This window comes from Antrostomus carolinensis, unplaced genomic scaffold, assembly GCF_000700745.2.
Source record: "Antrostomus carolinensis isolate BGI_N321 unplaced genomic scaffold, ASM70074v2 scaffold12796, whole genome shotgun sequence".
Lineage (NCBI taxonomy): Eukaryota > Metazoa > Chordata > Aves > Caprimulgiformes > Caprimulgidae > Antrostomus > Antrostomus carolinensis.
In genome coordinates, this window is record NW_010319842.1 from 43,480 (window position 1) to 63,408 (window position 19,929).

General features: G+C 44.1%; 2 protein-coding genes across 3 annotated transcripts in view; one reads left to right on the top strand and one right to left on the bottom strand.

Annotated features, from left to right (window-relative positions):
• The window catches only part of MMEL1 (membrane metalloendopeptidase like 1), a 24,672-nt gene extending 15,613 nt beyond the window's left edge, over positions 1–9,059 (top strand). For both annotated transcript variants that reach the window (XM_010169407.1, XM_010169409.2), the window contains exons 17-23: positions 951–1,009; positions 3,063–3,182; positions 4,264–4,397; positions 4,946–5,011; positions 7,296–7,391; positions 8,492–8,568; positions 8,960–9,059. In XM_010169407.1, coding sequence (XP_010167709.1) covers positions 951–1,009; positions 3,063–3,182; positions 4,264–4,397; positions 4,946–5,011; positions 7,296–7,391; positions 8,492–8,568; positions 8,960–9,059 — 652 coding nt within the window. The remainder of the gene's footprint in view (positions 1–950; positions 1,010–3,062; positions 3,183–4,263; positions 4,398–4,945; positions 5,012–7,295; positions 7,392–8,491; positions 8,569–8,959) is intronic.
• A 10,083-nt stretch (positions 9,060–19,142) lies between these two features.
• LOC104526062 (transcription factor HES-5) lies at positions 19,143–19,929 on the bottom strand. Its single transcript, XM_010169410.1, has 3 exons — positions 19,867–19,929; positions 19,508–19,688; positions 19,143–19,384 (listed from the first exon to the last, which is right to left on the bottom strand). Exons 1-3 carry the CDS (start codon positions 19,927–19,929, stop codon positions 19,143–19,145), a joined length of 486 nt encoding a protein of 161 aa, XP_010167712.1.

Below are 19,929 nucleotides of genomic sequence, written 5' to 3' on the forward strand. Positions count from 1 at the left end.
CTCTGCCTTGCACATTCAGCAACAAATGCCTTGGAATATGACCCAATTTCCAGAGCCATGAGCTAGCCAGTTTGAACTTCTAACAGTCCAGTTAGCTTCCTGAGCTGGACACCTCCAGCACAGCTACCTGGCAAAGCTCCTGCTGTGACACACTGTAATGCAAGGCAGAAGCAAGGAAGGCAATGCCAACTTGATGTGTTGTTCACTGGTAGGCTTCCAGCCTGTATGGTGCTGGAATAGAATGTCTTGAGACAAAGGAAAGTAAATTCCAAGAAGAATTTCAAACACTTCTCCACAAAACAGAAAACAAAGTTATTAATAAGCAAGCAAACAAGAACTGTCCAGAGGGAAGCATTAGTTAATTGTTGCAAAGCCTCTTCATTTTTTCTATCCCTCTTCCCATGAGGTGGTTTTAACTCAGAAGATGAGCACACAATGCAGACGCTTAGAAGCCTCCAGTGAATTGACTGATTAATAATTCACCCAGGGAGTTTTCTGACCACGGAGCTAAGTAACAGCATTTTCTCTGCTTCCTCATTTCTCAGACACGGTGCTCTTCATAGCAAGAGTCCTTGCACAGCATTGGTGTTCTTAATCCACAAACAGCGTTGCAGATCACTGCTGCCTTTCACAGTCTGCCTACAGAGACAGGTGACAGCCCTTCATCCAAAATCCCCCACACCTCGGTTCATTCTAGGTGTGCTTTAAAGCATGTTTGTGGGAACCTTTTCATGCATTCATGAATTAGGCCTTCTTTGCCTGGTAGTTTGATGATATATGAAATACCAATAATTTGCACTTTTGCCACATAATGACTGTATCTTTCTAGTGATGTTTCTCCAGCAGCCTGAAGAGTTTCCCCAAGGAGAAATGAAACCACTTAGCACTCTAGATTACTGTTTAATTAAACTGAAGGAGAGTCTAACTTTGTGTGCAACATTTATTTTTAGATGGATAATTGGAGCTGCAGTGGTCAATGCATTCTACTCCCCCAATCGGAACCAGATAGGTAGGTTGACAACAATTTTAAACAGCTGCATGGAACTTCATCATTTTTTGCACCACAAGGGTACAGGTCTGCTATCCAGAGGGGAACCTGCCTGTGTCCTATAGAAATCCTAGGCAAGACAGGCTGTTCTGTTCAAGCAGTCGCTTTGTTGATGAATATTTGATTTCTGCCACCCCCCCACACTTGGCAGGCATCATTTATATACTGTAATTGGAACAGCCTTATGTTGGAAAGCCCAAGACAGTAACTGCTGCTATCTGAGTGCCAGCTTCAGAGACCAGAGAATGCTCACACTGTATTCTGGGCTGTTTCTACTCATGTTTCCACATTCCCAATAAACACACAGGGGCAGCTCTCCAGCTTGTTATCTGTACAGATGGTACTGAAACTATATTGATAAGAAGCATACCAGACTAGAGAAACCTGCCTCTGCTCACAGAATATCAGAGCTGAGCTTTTACAGAGTTGCTAGGCTGACCTTTCTTGTTCTCAGCAGAGATGATCTCCAGACTTAGTGAGCCTGTCTGGCTCCGCATGTTCTCTGAGCTGGTGCAGGTGGCCTGAAGTTCAGGTGAAGCCTGCAGGTGTTGTAGAGTCTTTGCTGAATTCTGAGCACCCCAAACAGGAGAGGAACCAAATCATTTCTTTTAAGTAGTGCTTATTCAAATTCCCAGATTGCCAAGAAGATCCACTATCCAGGTACTGCCAAATACCATAAGAGGCAAAATCTCTGCCCATTTTAGGCCAGACAGCAACTGTATCCTGCTCACAGGGCAAAGGCCAGAAATGGAAAACAACCCAACCAACCAACAGTCACAAGAGAAAACTTAAATAACTGCTAAAAGCAGAAACCTCCAAAGCACTCACAAGGTAGCCTCCTCAGAAAGATGTGCTTTCCATTTTCCACTTACCTCTGCCCTGCAGGTACAGTAAAAGCTCTGAGCAGTCCTTCAGCCACAGCAGGGCTTTCCTCTTGCTTGCTGGGGCACAGCTCTGGGAGCTGAACCTGTAGGGGAGCTCAGGCTCCCTATTTATCCAGGGTGGTTTTATACCGATGAGAATCAGCTGTGAGCTGGCTTTCCAGGCAGCCAACTCGGGTCTTAAAGAAGTCTGGTTCCTCTGCAACTCTGCCCTTATAGGTATTATGGAAGTAACTGGTGTAACCAACTTGAAGGTGACTGTGCAAGCCAAAAATCCAAGCACAGCTACTGACAATAGTGTCCATGTCAGTTAAATCCTGTTTCTTTCTATCTCTAGCTTGAGCAAAATCATTTTCCGTGCTACTTTCAGTTTCCTGCTTCTGTGTTACTGCAGTCTGTCTTAGATACTTGTCCCCAAAATGGTGCAGATAAAACTATCTACATAGTCAAAAAGGTTTTTGTCTCTAAATGAAATATTTGCTAGATAATTTCAATTAGAAATAATCACTTGCAGTCTTAATTCCTCGAGAGGTGTATATGCTTTTCATCTTGTGTACAGGGGTGAGGACCAGATCCCACTGACTCTATACAAGGCCTTTGCCAGTAGACTGAGGAAGGACAGACTCCATATTACCCCCCACCCCGACTGGCATCCAGGTGCACTTGGTGTCTGTGGGAATGATTGCTGTGCATGTTTTACACACTGAGCATTGTTGGTAACCAGCATATGATTGCTAACCTTTCTTTAATAAAAATAAAGCAATAAAACATCCATTAGTTCCCCTATAAAACGGCTCTAAAACACAAACCGTCTCCAAAAGACAGTTCCTAAACGTTTTGTTCTCGACATAGCGCAGCACACATTATAGCCCAGATCAGCTGCAGTGTAAATGCTGTTCTTCTCAAGCAAGGAGACACTGTAGCTGCAGATGTGCTAAATTAAACCTTTATTAACTTGTCATTTTCCATTTAGCAAGAAAAACAACTTCACATGAAGAGCCATGATGTTGTTTCTAATCATTTTATATTTTCTGTTCCCTCCTGATCCTTAAACCAAGCAAACAGTCTGTCTGCAAAGCATGCAAAAATAAAGCTCCCTTACAGCACCTCCCTCTCTCTTCCCCTCTCTGCAGTTTTTCCTGCCGGGATTCTGCAGCCCCCCTTCTTCAGCAAACACCAACCGCAAGCCCTGAACTTCGGAGGGATCGGGATGGTTATTGGGCATGAAATTACTCACGGGTTCGATGACAATGGTGAGAGGATAACTGGGGAAATACTGGCCTGTCAGGTGCACTCATTGCACTGCAAGAAATTAAAGTTACTCACTAAAGTGCCTGTGCACACGATCACATACCCAAGTCTCTGTCTGGGAGCAGTACAGGCACGCTCTTAACGCACTGTTGAACATTTTGCAGTGAGTGTTTCATGAACTAAGCAGGTCACACAAGGAGTAAGCAGATGTTAAAAATAAACTGAGTCAATGACAATTCTCAGGAAAAGCTGTTACTTTTCCAGTATTGTCAGATTGGAAATACAGAGCAAGATCTGCTGGCTCCTCAAGTCACATGAAACCTGTGAACTGCATTCTTGGGACAGGAGAGCTGGCAGTAGTGTCTTGAAATCACAGGAGACTTTTTTTTCCCCCCAACAAAATTGTTTGAAATACATGGACTTTATTTTCTAGAATGCTATGTAGAATAGTTTTGGGCAAAAACTCACTTCTGATACTGTAAACCAGTAGTTTCTTGTACATGAGTTTTCTTCAACATGTTTTTTTTATGTTAGTTAAGCTTGTTCAAATTACCTGTGAGCACACACTGTAGCCTCAGAAATCTACCTGCATAGCACATACAGAGCGTGCTCTAGGCAGAGAGCTGAGAGCACAGACACCAGAACTGCAACTCCAGCTTCCTCCTGCTGTGGCAAAGTAATTAATTCTCTATGACCCTCAGTTCTGTTACGTGGACGCGCAGAATAAGCACCTCAGACACCTCAGAGGTGGTGGTGAGCTTTGTTACGTGATCTCTGCATAATCCAATTTGAAATAAAACCAGACCTTAGCACTGTCACTGAACTCAGGGCTGCTGACTGAACAGGAAATCATGGAATAATAGAGGCTGGAGATGAAAGGACCGCGATTGATCTCATTTATCCCCTTGTGCAAAAGGAGAATCAGCTGTGCCAAAACCATTTCTGATCAATCTCTGTAGCACAGACCATCTAAATCAAAGGAGGAAAGAGGGGAGGAAGCGCCGCTCTAACATTAAAAAGAAACAGGTGCTATGCTAGAAGGTCGCTCTCAAAACTTTCCCTCTTTCTTGGACTTTCATACAGGTAGGAATTTTGATAAGGATGGAAATATGTTTGACTGGTGGAGCAATTTCTCAGCCATGCATTTCAAGGAGCAGTCGCGCTGCATGGTTTATCAGTATGGGAACTACACGTGGGAGCTGGCTGGAGGACAAAATGTGAGTACAAACAAGTGTTGCCACAACACCAGCTTTTTATACAGAAAAATAATGAATGGAAGTGGAGAATCCCTACAGACAATAAGCGTAAAACCCCACATATTATGGGATAATTGTTCTGGAAGTAAGATGCAAGGGTTGTTTCTTGTCAGTCAGGGGTACTAGTGAACCAGCAATGTCTGTGTGCAGTTGGGTTAACAGTGAATGGGCCCATGTGGGCTTTTGCTGCCAGACCCTGTGAGGTGTTTTTGGAAGGGGAGGGAAATCTAGTGTTTGCTGCTGTATTTTCCAGTCCTGCTGGCAGATGTTCTGCCCATCAGTCCATATTCTGTTCCTGTTATATTCGTATATACTCTCTCTATTCTAATCTGCAGCTTTTACCCTGTTCATTTGTTATTTTCATTCTTTCTTTGCCCTAGCACAAAGTCACTGCTTCCTTCTGTTCCAGACATGCCTGTCTATCTGTGATGCGTGACTGTGCTTCAGCTTGTGGTTCTTAGGGTTGCTGGTGTTACTGGCTGTAGAGGAAATGAATTCTTCTTTTACAGGTCAGTGGAATAAGCACATTGGGAGAAAATATTGCAGATAATGGAGGAGTCCGACAGGCTTATAAGGTAACTTTGAAATATATTGTGAGTTCACTTTACCCCTCCTTCAGTTTAATTAAACAGTAATCTAGAGCAATGGGGTCACCTATTCTGTCATAAAAAACCTGTCAATTAACATGTTATTACCATATTCAAAAACTTAAAGCCTTGATTCTGTATCGAGAAGCTTGTGTCCACATAGATCCAGTCGCAGGGTGGGATTGCTGCCATTCTTGCATCCAGGAGAAGACCACTCAATTCTCCTAGCTCTGCTTCGAGGTACTACAGTGCTTGATGCTGCATACGTGTCCCGGGTAAACAAGGGCAGTGTTCATAACTAGGCACAGTATTAGCCTGGAAAAAGGTAAAACACCCTCCATGTGCAAAACCCCTTAATTCTGATCATGGCAGCTCCAACTTCCAGCAGCTCGTCACATGGCAACAGAGCACCAATTTCTTGGCAGCACAGTTTGATGATGTTATGAAGCAGAGCAACTGGTTTATTTCCAAGTTTATTTCTTTCACACTTTTCATCTTGGATCTCAAAAGTGACACATCAGGTAGGACATGAAAAGAAGAGATGGAAATACCGTCCCTTTCCTAAGAGGGTACAGATAATTTCTATCAAAATACCCGTTTCTAAAAGCCCGGCTCCTTTTGTTGCTTTATGTCTTTTGTAAACTTTACAAAAACAACACAAAGAAATTCCTTCTACCTTGCTGCTATTTATTTTTCATGCAGCCAGAAAGCAGAATAAAAATGCAAGGATTGATAATCTCAGAACTGCCTCTTCCCAAGGTACAAGGTTGCTTCAACCAGTCAGTTCTTTTCAGAAGAAGAGAAACGCAGCTGGTATTTCAGTGTCACCTCCGTGCTGGGGTTGAAAGCCTCTGTTGTCCAGCCTGGTGTATCTGTTATACACACTATTGCACATCCCCTTATTTCTCCTGCTCTACCAGGGGAAGTCAGTGTCCAGACTCAGGGAAGTAAGTCCAGTATTTTTAATCCTCTGGTTTTACAAACCATCGCTAATGAATAGGAACACGGTATTTATCAGCAAAGGCTTTTTCCAGGTGTGAGCATGGGATGTTCTTTTCCATGAATAATCCTGACAGATGTCATGGTAAGTTTTTCTCTCTGGTGTTTGGAGGATGGAAACAGTTAAGGGTGTTTATAGAACACCCTGAATTTTCAGGTATCTAAACTGATGCCTCTGAGGGATACCATTAAAATGAATTATTTAGTTAAAGTGAGTATGTACTGGGTTCTAAAAGCCATTACAAATGTGGAAGAGTAGTGTGGGGTGACATCAACTGCCTGGATACAGATCCTCTGCTCTTCTGTGGTGCTGCAGGTATTTTTACCCTCAGCTTTACCTTTTATGTTTTGTGTGCTTTGGGACTCTCTCAGCAACCAGGAGGGTAAGGTACCAGAACGGTTGAAATTAACCAGCATGAGGACACATTAACTTGTCTCCCTTATGTCAATATACCTAAAAAGAGAAAATTGGCCAATTAATGTGTAACAATAACAGGTAATGGATTTAACATTGAGCAAGGTTATTATCTGCTATTTTATGAGCAGTTAACCTGAAGAGATAAAAATCATCACCATAGAACTGTGAACTTAACACTTTTATTTCCAGATATAAATTCCTATGGAAAAAGTCAGTGAAAGCTGACGATTTCACTTCAAACTGCAGTCACAGCCGTTCAGTCTCTGTGGCATTATTGATTTAACACATCTCACCAGGTATATGATATTAAACATGCTATTAGCAGTCCCACTTTGTCATGCTTGCTTGCTGAGACACAACAGCAAACTCATGGTCCATCGGGGTGGTGGCACCTTTCGCTGAAACCCTGCGTGCCACTTGCTGAAGAAATTCAGAAGAGATCTCCACGTGGCTCCGTAAAGAACACGCGCAGCTTCCTGCAGCGAAGGCCAACTGGCCACCAATAACTACCCCAGAACTCTATTGCCATATGAGAGTTTGATATTTAGTCCTGTTTTATAACAGTTTTCAGTGCCAAGGTTACTGTATTTAAGAAGCTGAATGCAAATTATCTTTGTGTTTCATTTTTTTTACTAGAAAAGTCAACAGAGTACTTCTGATGACAGCTTTGGCATTAAGTTAGCTGTACTATTGGTATTAGAAAGATTAAAACCTACAAAAATACAGAAGGGAAGACATGTTGGGTTCTAACAGTGTGACTAAAATCTCTGACCCCAAAATAACGTTCAAAATACCCATCATGCCTGAATAGACCATCCTGCTGCTTCTCTGAACTGACTCCATCATCATTTCTAGGCCTACTTAAAATGGCTGGAACAGGAAGGGAAGGAGCCAAAGTTGCCTGGACTGAATCTGTCCCACAAACAGCTTTTCTTCCTCAACTTTGCCCAGGTAAGAACACTTGGATGCAGCTACTACATGCTTCGCGAGCGTGTCAGTTAGGTCATCCTAAAGGTTAGTGAGAAAAACAGTCCTGAGCTCCACTGGGACAGTGATTCAGCACTGACTGCGCCCATCAGAAGGTCCTCAGGACAGATGTGAAAAAGATGGTTTAGTGATTAGAGGAAAGAGTTCTCAGTAACTTTGCTGAGGGCACTCCTGCAACCTGCTGGAGTGAGGGTACAGAGAAACAGGGCATCTCCCAGCAAAAAGGTGTGTCAGACAACACAACAAGAGCTTGCCATGTCACGTAAGCATTGGTTCCACTAACATTTATGAGAAAACTCCTCCTGCTTTCCCTAAAGGGTTTCACCCATTTTTTAACATGTGCTGGAGAAAACTGAATGGCTGAGAAACTCCAAGCCAGCAGCCCTGAAATGGTAGATACCCAGATCGCAGATGTTGCTACAGATTCCAGCTATTTTCCTCTCTACCACTTTATTTCAATGCAGAAGCAATAAGTCTGCCGAGCTGAATTTCACCCTTCAGCCTGGGTGAGAAACTCTCACACATTTACACTCTTAGAGGAACAACTATTTAACAGTGGGTCAAATACCTGACAGGAGACCAACACACTCAATGATGTGCCTCAAATGCTCAGACTTAAGCTCATCTGTTTGAGGAAACACATGGCTGAAATCAAGAGCTGATATACGTATCCCAAAGCATCAGCTCTTGATCCAAGAAGTTGATAAAACAAAACCTAATGAGTAAATAATTGTATCTGTTCTGCCTCCTCTATAAAACCTCCAACTCTAACACTCAATGATGTGCCTCAAATGCTCAGACTTAAGCTCATCTGTTTGAGGAAACACATGGCTGAAATCAAGAGCTGATATACGTATCCCAAAGCATCAGCTCTTGATCCAAGAAGTTGATAAAAACTAATGAGTAAATAATTGTATCTATTCTGCCTCCTCTATAAAACCTCCAACTCTATTGTAGCAAATTGGGATGGCTCTTAGGAGAAACTTAAAAAAAAAAAATGAGGTGGTCCCCAAACTGAATTCCCTTTAATACCGACCCAGTAATTATGAATCCTCCTTGTCTAGGTTTGGTGTGGTTCCTACAGACCAGAATATGCTAGCCAGTCAATAAAGACAGATGTTCACAGCCCTCTGAAATACAGGTGGGTTTTACTAACAGATTTACTCATTGATACTTAACTTGGTTCAACACCTTGCACCAGTACAGCACAAAAGGAGAGAGCAGCTCATCGCTGGCAGCTGAATTCTAACAGACAAGGGAAATCTAGAGTAACTCTGAATTTCTCCTGTAGCTTGTAGGACACTGCTGGAGTCCATTCCTGTACTAGGCCTGGTAAATCTGCCAGTCTCTAGAGGATGGACCAGAACCCACTGACTACGTGCTCTGTTTGTTCTAGCCTTTCACTAGTCCCATCAGCTGTATTCTTCTTGCATCAAGTATCCCATATTCTGACTCTCAGTCACTTTATGGACATGGCTTTCTGTTTTCCAGAGCACTGTATCCGTGTAAATGAGTTCCTTCTCTTTGTTTAGGGTGATGGGATCTTTGCAGAACTTTGAAGCGTTCTCAGAGGTGTTCCACTGTAAAAAAGGCACAGCCATGCATCCTGCAGAGAAATGCAGAGTGTGGTAACCAAAAAGAGCACTGGCGAGACTCACGAACTCTGGTGACACAGCAGTTCTCGCCCACGACGTGCCTGATGTTCTCCCACGCAGTCACAGCCAAGGCTAACGCTGCAGCTGCTGCAGCCGCAATCGAGGAACTGCAGCGCTGGAGCTCGTGGGGTTCCACTGGGAAGTGCAGAGGCATCTCGGTGGGTGACGGGCGGTGCTGAAAGCCACGGTGGGCTCCAGAGCAGACAAGACTGTTTCAAATGACATCCTGACTGTTATTAAGATGCTGCATCAGGGTTACAAAGACTCGTTCTTAAAGAAAAAACAAAACCAACACACAACTATACACCTGTTTTTCAGAAAGGAACGATAACTGTAGTTATGTCTTACAACTGCGCCTTCTGAGACCCAGCAAACCTGTTCGGAGATGTTTCACTGAACTGGTTGCCAGTTTTCTGAGTCAGTTTCTGGTGCGTTCTTCCCAGATTCAGGTTAGAGGTAGTGTAAACTCTCGTGCTGTCTGTGTCCTCGCACTGATTTCCGCTTTGCTGTCAGAGATCGCTAGTTGTCGATGGTCACAGTGAGCTGTGTGTCACCGTGCCTGCCGGCTGCTGCCTCCACCCTCCTGCTGCACTTGAGTTCCTCTGCTCCAAAGAACAACTGTAACACGACCTTAAAGGGAGGGATTGCTAGAAAGATCACATTTTTAGGAGTACAAATTCTGTTGCTGTGGTTAAAATCACAGGGTCCTTCCCTTCAGAGTTATATTTAAAATGATGCTTATATTCTTGTAGAAAGTGTATAAAATCCTTTTTGCCAAATAGCAAACGTGTATCCATGGAAACGATTAAGCTGTTTTTAATCCTGTGCCTTTTCAGTTTGCCATAGGCTATTTTTCAGTATTTACACTTGAAAATGTAACAAGTATTAATTTTTAATAAAAATAATTTAAAAAAAAATCATGGTAGCCAATTCAGCAAGTACTTCATTATAGTTTTGGGTGGCTTCCCTCAGTAAGTATTCTCATATAATGATAATATTTTAAACTACCAACTCTTAATAGTGAATTTTTCACACTCTTCCAGCAAATGCTTTTCTGTTGCACACAGAAATCTCTGGAAAGCAGGACAGTAACTGCAGGGCTCCACTTTGGCAGCGCCAGGTCACACCATTCATTTGCTTCACAGATTTTCTTAGTGCACCACTAGCAAAAGGTTTGATTATCTAAACAACAGGGAAGGAAATGAAACTCACTTGACAGAAGCAGCTTTGCCATAAGAGGTGACCCACGGAACTATTCCGGCTGTTTGACAAGGACCTGGCTAAATCACCCAATTAAACCCTCCTGGTTTTTGCACGAATTTTCCCTGCTAAAGTGAAATCCGTCTACAGCCAGATTGCTGCTTTTACTGCAGCTGAGAATATGTAGTTCAATTACATTTTATTTCCATCTTAAAAGTAATCTTGGAAAATAACTTCCTCAGAGGATCAGTGCTACCTCAGGGATTAACCACTCTTCGGTGGCCTTCAAAGTCTCAGAGTTAAGTACAGAAGGGAGAAATAGTAAGAGGGTTTAGTTACAAGTTTATTTATTTAATCTGTCCTCAAAAGAACAGGAACAGACAGCTCAGCACCCACCAGCAGAGTTGCCTGCAGCAAACAGGTATTGCAGAAAGCACAGAATTGGGCTTACAGTGCAGTTAATAGTAAATCAGTTCCACATCTAATTCTTTCCTGTGCTGGACTGCAGATGACTGTCTGTACAGACCTCTTCAAGGGACGCGACCTGAACTGCACTGCAGGACAGTCCTTGCAGCTGCATCTTTGCTTAGATATTTCATGCTGCTGGTTTTTGTTATCTGATGTGGAGCTCTTTGTTGTGCTGTAAGGAAAGCAGAAGTAATTATGGTTGGGGAGCAGGGTATACAGCCCAGTATGTCCCCAACATGCTGGAAAGGTCCCTCGCTCATGAGACAGGTCACAGAGTGATGCACAAGAACAGAAGTGTAAGATTACAGAAGAGTCAACCAAAGCTGTGACCAGGAATACAGTGCCATTAGCTGCTTTAACTGGACTGCAAGTGTACTACAAATATGACAGTAATATTACCTGAGCATGTGCTCTGCAGATAATGGAAATGGTCCAGGGCCAGTCAGATTTGCATCTAATCCTCTAAAAGTTCAAGTTACTGGTTTTTGTTACTATCTTCACAGGACTGTTCTGGCCTCCAGAATTGAATTCTTTTCTATTTGTTCACTTAAGTCTGAGCAGAAGGACTATGAAACTGTTTGATAGGAAACTGCCAGGCAGTCACTGCCTCCTGCGAGGAACTCGGGAGTGACAACAGCATGTACATGCCAAGCAAAAGAAACAGCGCACAGCCGTGCAGAGGTCAGGTGGAGGAGGTTCACATGGCTGACAATTTAATTACCCTGCAAAATCATTAAGCTCTGGAGATGTGCCATTAGAAATTCTGGCACATGCAATTGCTAAAAGGATAATTAAAATGTGCCTGGGAGGTTTTATTCCAAGTTATTATTACAGCACATGGAAGTTACTTTGTTTTCTCCTGTAAGTTTATTACGCCTCCCACCTGCAGAAGACTCTTTCCATCTGTCGCTTTGTCTGTGCCAGCACAACCCAAGTGCACAAGCTACAACCTCCCTCTGCAGTCCCACACGTCCTTCTCTTTTACCCCACTGCACTCGTAGCTCCCTCTCCAGTTACAGCCCCCTACATCCCACTGGCTGCCAATGACCTTAGTGAAACAAGAACAGAGGTAAGAGACAAGCTCCAAACAACAAGGAAACGGCCTCCCTGCTGCTCTCCGTGTTACTGTTCCATAACCAGATGCACAGGGGTCACCGAAGAGATGTGCTCCTGTATGTGCAAAACAACTGGACTCGAGGACAGGGCAGCAGTGGAGTTTCACTGACCTTAACCTATCAGGGAGTGAACATCCACAGATAAACGCAGAGGACTTTCAAAGGAAGGTGGTGGCTTGCGAAGCAGGGTCTGTTCTTGTGCATTTAGTTCACCACGTGGCATTAGGTTTCCATCTGACACCTGTGCCATCCATAAGCTTCCTGCCATCCAGGTTTAACACAACTGCCAATTCAGTTCAGAGCAGAGATGATAATACCCTTCCTGGAAGGTCCTGATCAGGTTAAGCTTTAAAAACCTTCAATCTGTCAAGTACAATTTTCCAGCACAGCTCGTTAGTATCGCATGGTACAACCCAGCATTCTGCTGGACTCTCTGGCACGAGGTTTCATACTTTCTTCAGCAGTTGTGATGACTTTTCCGTTCTTTTCCCAGGAATAGAATCACCTGGGGATCCCTGTACAAGGGGATCCACCTGCACAAGTAAATGATGTATTTGGTGTTAGGTAAGAATGAAACTGTCCCCAAAACAAGATCTGTAATATTTTTTAAAGGCATTACCCAATAATCCAGTTTTTCACAGGGTTTATGCACTCCAGGAAGGAACAAGATGCATATTGATAATCTGCAAAGCTTTCAGACACACAGCATTCTCCACACACATGCTGCCCCACCCAAACTAACACCCCTCAACCCCAAGCACAACAGAGCACCTTAATCAGTAACTAAGACAGTGGACAAACACATGTAACCAGACAGAAATGAGCAGATCCTGCAGAAAATACTTGAGCCTACTGGAAAATTCTGTACCCAGAAGTGTTTTGCTGCAGACCTGATTCCATTTTATACTCGTAGGCAATTAAGCATCAGAGAAGCTTTATTACATACTTAGGAAAAAGCCATTCAGATGTTTTCCAGAATGAGAGGAAATTGAAGTCTTTCCTTCTCCCATGCTGCCACCTGGTGACAAATCGGGCTCCAACTTCTCAAACAGACCAAACGACACATCTAAACACTGGCAAGTTTTTTCCAGACTCCATTAAACACACACTTGTAGACATTAAACACGCTACTGCTATGGCAGGCACCCCCCCAAAAATAACTGTCCGTTGGTAGATTGCTGATCCTAGTCTGATGCTGCATCCCATCTCTTTACCTGACTGGGGAAAGCTCCCGGCTTATCTACAGCGTCTTCTACCATCTGCAACTGAAATCGTAGACACCAAGAGTCCCCAACCCGGCCCAACTGCCTGACAGAATCTTCTCAAGGGTCCTTCCAATGGTTCACAGGAAAACCTTGGGAAATAGAAGCTGGAATGTTCTTTGTGGTGTTGGCCCCAGAATCCTAATCATAGGTTACTCCTTCCTACACATCTTGCCTCTCCAGTCTCAAGAGTAATGAAAGAGCAAAGTTTCTGTGTTCGTTGTTCTAACACATGTGCTGTGTTAGCTAAGCATCTCTAGCTTCTGACCATCTAATAATTACAGGGCTGCAGGACAGATATTTCTTTGCAAAACCATCTTTGGAGCAATTGCTGCCTAAACACTGCAATAAATCCTTCCTCCAAACGACAACACTGAACAACAGTAACATTTAACTCCTCTCCCTTCTTAAGATCTTCATCTGCCTTAATCACAGAATCACAGAATGGTAGGGATTGGAAGGGACAGCTGTTTAATTAAAAGTTCACCTCAATAAAAAAGTAATACTGAATAACTTAAGATCCAAAGCATGCCAATATAATAATTTAAAAATCACACAGACTGTAGGCAAGCAGCCAGCCCACGCCCCGGCAGCAGCCTGGCAGCACACTCGCAGCACCTATAAAAGGTCTACACGTGTCTAGCGCCTGAGGTTTACAACGTGCTTTACAAACTCCCATGAACCCAAGGTGACAGTTAAAAGACTTGGATTGTGCAGAGACAAACAGCAATGAATCTTCACAACCTGAACACCAGCACATTGAGAGAGAGCTCTGTGCTCACCAAAAAGCCAAGGCAGCCCGTCAGAAACGGGGCTGCCAGGTAATGAACTGCAGTTTGCATTTGTGGAAGAAAACAACGCACACGTTGGCCAGCCCGGTGCTGAGTAACACCTGCTGCCTGTAAGCTGAAAGAAGCACTGAGCTGCAAAGTTGTCAGATTTCAAAGCCACACGTATCACCAGTGCAGGTGCAAAAGCAGGGTGCTACCGCTGCCAACGCAGGCCTTCAGCGAGAAGATTAAGTCATTAGAAGATAAGAGCCAGAACTTACCCCAAAGTTGGCACTGCAGCACAGAGAAGGCTGAAGTTTCCTTGTCATGAGAAGATTAAGTCATTAGAAGATAAGAAAGAGCCAGAACTTACCCCAAAGTTGGCACCGCAGCACAGAGAAGGCTGAAGTTTCCTTGTCACTGTTCTCTGAACTCTCTCCATTTGGGGTTTTGGCTTTATCTTGAAAGTTTGCTCAAGAAAGCTTTTTACTAAACAACGGAAGCAACCCTTGATACACAAGTGGTGGAGAGGAACAAGCAGTGGTTAACAATTAGCAGATTCTACAGTCAGTCAAACATTGGAACATCCAAGCCCAGGAAACATTAACCAGCTACCAAAGAAAAAAGGTCAGAAAAAAACAAGAAAGTGTTTGCCCAAAGCGGATCTTTATTGCTCATTGTGACATACTCAGTAAATCATGTCAGACAGCCACCAAAGTGACAGACACAAAAATAACACTGCATTGGCTGGGTGCCACTGGTGTTCTCAGAACAATATATTAGAACTGCCTTACCGACATATTTGACCAACAAAAGTAAAACTGATTCTAAAAATGCAATAAAGTCAGGGCTTGATCAGGTATTTCTGTGAGACGCTCAGCAGAGACATGAGAATCAACGAAGGCTGCAGCTCTTTTAGTTTCAGATAGTTTCAGAACTTTGAGACTGGGATTGTGAATACTGTGGGCATCTTTTTTATATAAAAATAGCTAGGAGTAACAGAAATCACAGACAGTTTTCCCTTCTGTCATTACTGCAATGTAAAGGTTTTTATAAACATGACTTTTATTGAGACTTTTAAAAAAACACTAAAAAAATCACAACACTTTTATTCTTAGAACTTTAACAGAAGGTATTTCTTCATGGACAGATCTGCATGCGTACAGCAGAAATTTTAAAAGGAATTTTAAAGCATTCTCTAAAACCTTTAACTTTCCATTGCTTGTAGCTTGATTTTACAACAGAGCTGTCCTTTTGTACAGCTACCTGTAGCCATTCTTCTAAAACGCTGAGTTTCTGAAATGTCACTTTATTTTGCTAAAAAATACAGAACAAATTCTGCAGAACAAACTAAAACAGTTAAAAAAAAAAAAGTTGTCTATCATATTTTCCCTAAGCAAAAAGACAACCACTTCCCATTTCACAGACTTCAGGAAGAACTTCTTTCCTGTGAGGGTGCCAGAGCCCTGGCACAGGCTGCCCAGAGAGGCTGTGGAGTCTCCATCTCTGGAGATGTTCAAGCCCACCTGGACACTTTCCTGTGCAACCTGGTGTAGGGACCCTGCTGTGGCAGGGGGGTTGGACTGGATGATCTCCTGAGGTCCCTTCCAGCCCCACCAGTCTGTGATTCTGGTGTGAGGCCCACAACCCTGAGCTGCAGGGCTCTTCGGCAGAGGAGCTGGGTCACCCCCAGAGCCCACAGCCGTGCTGAGGGAGGGATGGAGGGAAGTTGCTTTCTTCCACAGCCCAACTGGCCAGCGAGCAGCCCACGGTTACCTACCAGCAGCGCACCTTAGGCAGCACCCGTGGGACACTCTCCTGGCCCACAGCTGAGCACATCTGCGCGTCCTTGGAGTCCCTCTGGGGAGGCGGCTCAGCCTGTCCCAGTGCTCCACAACCCTCTGGCTGAAGGAATTTTTTCCTAAAATCCCAACTAATCCTGCCCCGGCGGGAAGGGGACCCGGGAGTGACCTCCCCCCGGCCGAGCCCCGCGCTCCCGCCCTCACAAAATGGAGGCGGGAAAGGGCGGGAAAGGCCTGAGGCGGCGGCTCCCCGGGTCCCTCAGACGAGGTTTGGCCGGGGGTGCAGGGCCAGAAAGGCTGTTGAACATCTCAAAACCTGGTGCACAGGCCGTGTTTTGTCTCCCTTCATGAAAATATGTTCACAAATGCAAGCGAGACTAACCAAAAAACAACCAACTCTTGCAAAAAAGCTGCCTGGCTGATCAATTATTTGACCTCAAAGTGAAACGCTGAAGGGTTCCAGTTGGTTCAAGTTCCTTCTGCAGGATTCCTAAAGTGGTTACAGTTCTGGCTGTTAGTCAGCTTCAACCTCCCAGGAGATGTCTGTGTTACTAAAATCGTAGGCAGTGTTTAAAAACAGCTGTTGTCATGAATATTAAGAATGTTGCTGAAATGGGTCACTGTTCCTCGAATACCACAGGGAAGCAGTTTATGTAAATGCAGATTTCCCCCTCTCTATTTTTGAAGAAAAAGAAAAAAATAAAACCAAAACAACAAACCCTGGGAATACTTTACAGGTTTCTGAAATGAGCAGGCAGCATTTCTTGCAGCAGGACACGGCGTGAGTGTGAAAACACGAGCTTATTGTCGAGGCCTTTGATGAGTTCAGAACTGCACCGCATCTCTCACAGATCTGCGAGACGAGGGACCTCCACATCTGCTCCTCTGCCAGGATGTCCACCAACTAAAAAAAGCTCAACTAGAACATGTCAGGGATCATATTTTCGGTCTACACCTGTTAAAAGTCAGTTCCCTGCCTGCACCGTGCAGGTAGTTTGCTCAACTTTTCCTCTGACTTTCAGGTGATTATGATAACTTTTATAAGCTATTTGGGATGGACAAAATAAGCTGCAAGGAAGCGAAAGCTTCGTTAGACAGGATTAGTGAAGTACAATTGTGAAATATTAATGTCAAGTGTCCTTTTTTCATAATGACAGAGTCTGCAGTCTCTAGATTTGGTGGCTGGGGGACAGAGTTACTTACTTTTCTCCGCTGCAAAGTGATCGCAGGTCGTCTCTTGACATGAACTGATTTTACCATACGGCAGCTGCCTCGGTTTCCTACACATCACCACTTCTTTTCCACTGCTTCAGGTTTCACTTGACACGGCGGATCACACTTCTCTGACAAAGACCAGCGGCTGCTTATGTGACAGGAAGGTCTGAGCTTGCCTCGCCTTGCCCTGGAGTGGGTTTGACAAATCAAAATTCATTGGTATTATCACATTTGCAAGAGGATTTTCGCTGTTAGAAACCTCTCGGGCTGTGGCCAGCATTCAGCACTAATAATACCACTAACTTTTTAGGCAAGAAATCAGTAGTGCTGTCTACCACTGTGACCTAACAGCAGCTGGGAACCAAGGGGCTGTCCTACTTAAAGTGCAGTTCATGGCTGGGTGGGAAGTACGTGTTTAGCTCAGCAGTATTCCTGTAATCAGGTCATTCCTTACTTGTCTCCCTAACTGCAGACCAATTTTATTTTTTTTCTCCATGTCCCCATCACCATTTCAGAATATAAAAAACCTGAGCCTGGTGTAGATTCACACCAGCTTCTGTCAGACTGCAGCAACCACAGATTGGTTGTGCCTGGTTCTTCACAAATAAAAGGACTTTTCCGGGGTGTTAAGGTACAGAAACGCGGCTCTGGACAGCTGAAGGGCAGTAGCTATTGTCTTCAACTGATTTAATACTGATTTACAGGATGTAAGAAAAAAATAGGTGTGAGGGATCTAACTTACTGCTGGCTCAGGCACACCTCACAAACTCTGAGGAGGGATGCTGCAGGGGCCATAATTCAGGTAGATGCAATAGCAAGCTCACCACCCACTGACCAAGCCCAGCCCATTCCCGGATAAAGATCCCAGAGGAGTGACAATCCCAAAACTGAAATTGTGGGAAGGCACTAGAGGATACGCAGCACTGCAGCGACTGAGTCTGCTTCCTCTCAGTATCAGGTGAAAAAATTGTGTGAAAGGAGGACTCAGATTCCAGCTGCTGCCTGCAGGGAGAGCAGATGGCCAGGTTTAAGGCTTTGTGACCCAGGGAGAAGGTTTTGTGTGGATAGGAGGGGTAGGACTAAGGAAAGTAAGGACTAAGGAGAGGTTCAGTATGATTCAGCTGAGTGAATCGGCGTGATGGTAGCACTTGCTCACTTTGGGGTTCAGGGTGTAAGGTGATGGGAGTCATGAGAATATACAGAGTAGAGGAGAATATTAGCTCCTTTCACTTTACACAAAATCCCACTTCTTGGGAAGATCAACAGCTTAGTCTTTGTCAGGGGCACAAGCGGCTCCATGTCCCTCAGAGGGAGAGGACCCAGACAGAAGTTGCACACAAATGCATTTTATTGCTCTCTACAAACACAGAGACGCATACACAGTATGCACATAAGCCATAGGGCTGTCCCAGTAATGGGAGAAACACTATTCACCATGAATTAAACCACTCAATACAGACAAAAATCATTATTATAATGAAAATGCTAGAAAAAGCATAGCTTACACCCAAAATGTATAACATTGACCAATTGAGCCTTTTACCTACTACCTTTTCTTTAACATAAAGCAGTAACATACTCTTTTTCTAAATCGAAAAAAGCAGCAAAATAGTGGAAATATTCCACATAGTTTCCTAGCTCCTGTTCGTCTGTCACACTTTATATACTAGGACTATGAAAGGATCATTGGGGGAAAAAATCCAAAACACCAAACCAAAACAAAAACCATCTTTGATGTTGTACAAGTTCTAAGCAAACAGAGGGAAACTGATTTGAATCAAGTACTCATTAACCAAAGGGCCGTGAATTTACCCTCCAGAGTGACCGAGCAAACAAACATCACTAGTCAAGCCAGAGCAAAGCTGATGGCTCTTACAAGCAATAACAGAGAAATCTCTCCTACAGCAATTCTCATCCGTCACAACTGTAACATTGACAAAAATACTCTCCTTCATTTTGAAGACATTCACCCCCTGACTGGGCAGCAGCTGTGGGCTCTTACCACCAGCGTCTACACGGCTTCAAGACCGCTCAACAGAATGCCTCAACTTTTGCCAAAGGATCCCATCAAAGTCACAAGCATGCCATTCTTTTCCCACATAAATTAAATACACAGGGAAATAAAATTCCCTACAGAAGAGAGGATCAGGTCTGGACTATCAGATGCAGTCAGATCCTTCCTCTGGACTGTAAAAGGCAAAGGTCCATGAAGTAAAGGACTCTCCTGACTACCAGGGTCTCCAGAGAGTACCGGTGTCTTTCGGAGACGCTTGCTTCAGGGTGCTGGGCTTCCCCGAGGAAAAGGTGACCTCCCCAGCAGCCGACTGGCTCTTCTGGAAATGGCTTAAAAGTTTGGTCTGTGTTTCAGTTCGGACTTTATGAAGAGAAAGGAAATGGAAAGCTTCTTGCAAACACCTGGAATAGCCCTCTCTGAAGTCAAACTGAGAGCTTTTATGGAAGGATCCTGCAGCTTGAGAAGGGAAGAGGGAAGGGGAAGAAAGAATAGTTTAGAGCAACTGTTCATGGTTAGAGATTCATAAAACTGTCACAGATTTGCAGTAAGCTAGAGACTAAAGCAAAACTCAATACTCACTCTTCATCTGCAGCTGGCTCTGCTGCTTCAGGTAGCTGACGGTCATCTCCAGGATGTCGGCTTTCTCCAGCTTGGAGTTGGGCTGGTGTCTCTGAAACTCCTTCTCCAGGAGCAGTTTCAGCTGCTCGATGCTGCTGTTAATCCGGTCACGGCGCATTTTCTCCACCACTGGCTTCCTCAGCTGCAAAAAGCAAAGGGAAAAAGATGTATTATTAGAAGGATCTTCTCTCTGCAATTTCATGGGACTGCTTGTTGCCCATCACTGTTCCTAAACATGGACCAGTTTCTCAGCTGGTGTAAACTGCTATAGGAACAGCTGAGAGCGTGGCTCGAAGCTGCCTTGCTGGGCCTGGACTTACTTTGTTTTTCTCCTTTGGTGTCAGCAGGTTGTTGGGCTCCATGAAAACTGTGCTGGGAGCCAT

Excerpts from the sequence above, each read along its gene's own strand:
- LOC104526062 (XM_010169410.1), bottom strand. The coding sequence starts at position 19,929 with ATGGCTCCCAGCACAGTTTTCATGGAGCCCAACAACCTGCTGACACCA. Across the intron at positions 19,689-19,866 it reads CACCAAAGGAGAAAAACAAA|CTGAGGAAGCCAGTGGTGGA; the intron begins GTAAGTCCAGGC and ends TGCTTTTTGCAG. Across the intron at positions 19,385-19,507 it reads GAGCCAGCTGCAGATGAAGA|CTGCAGGATCCTTCCATAAA; the intron begins GTGAGTATTGAG and ends TCCCTTCTCAAG.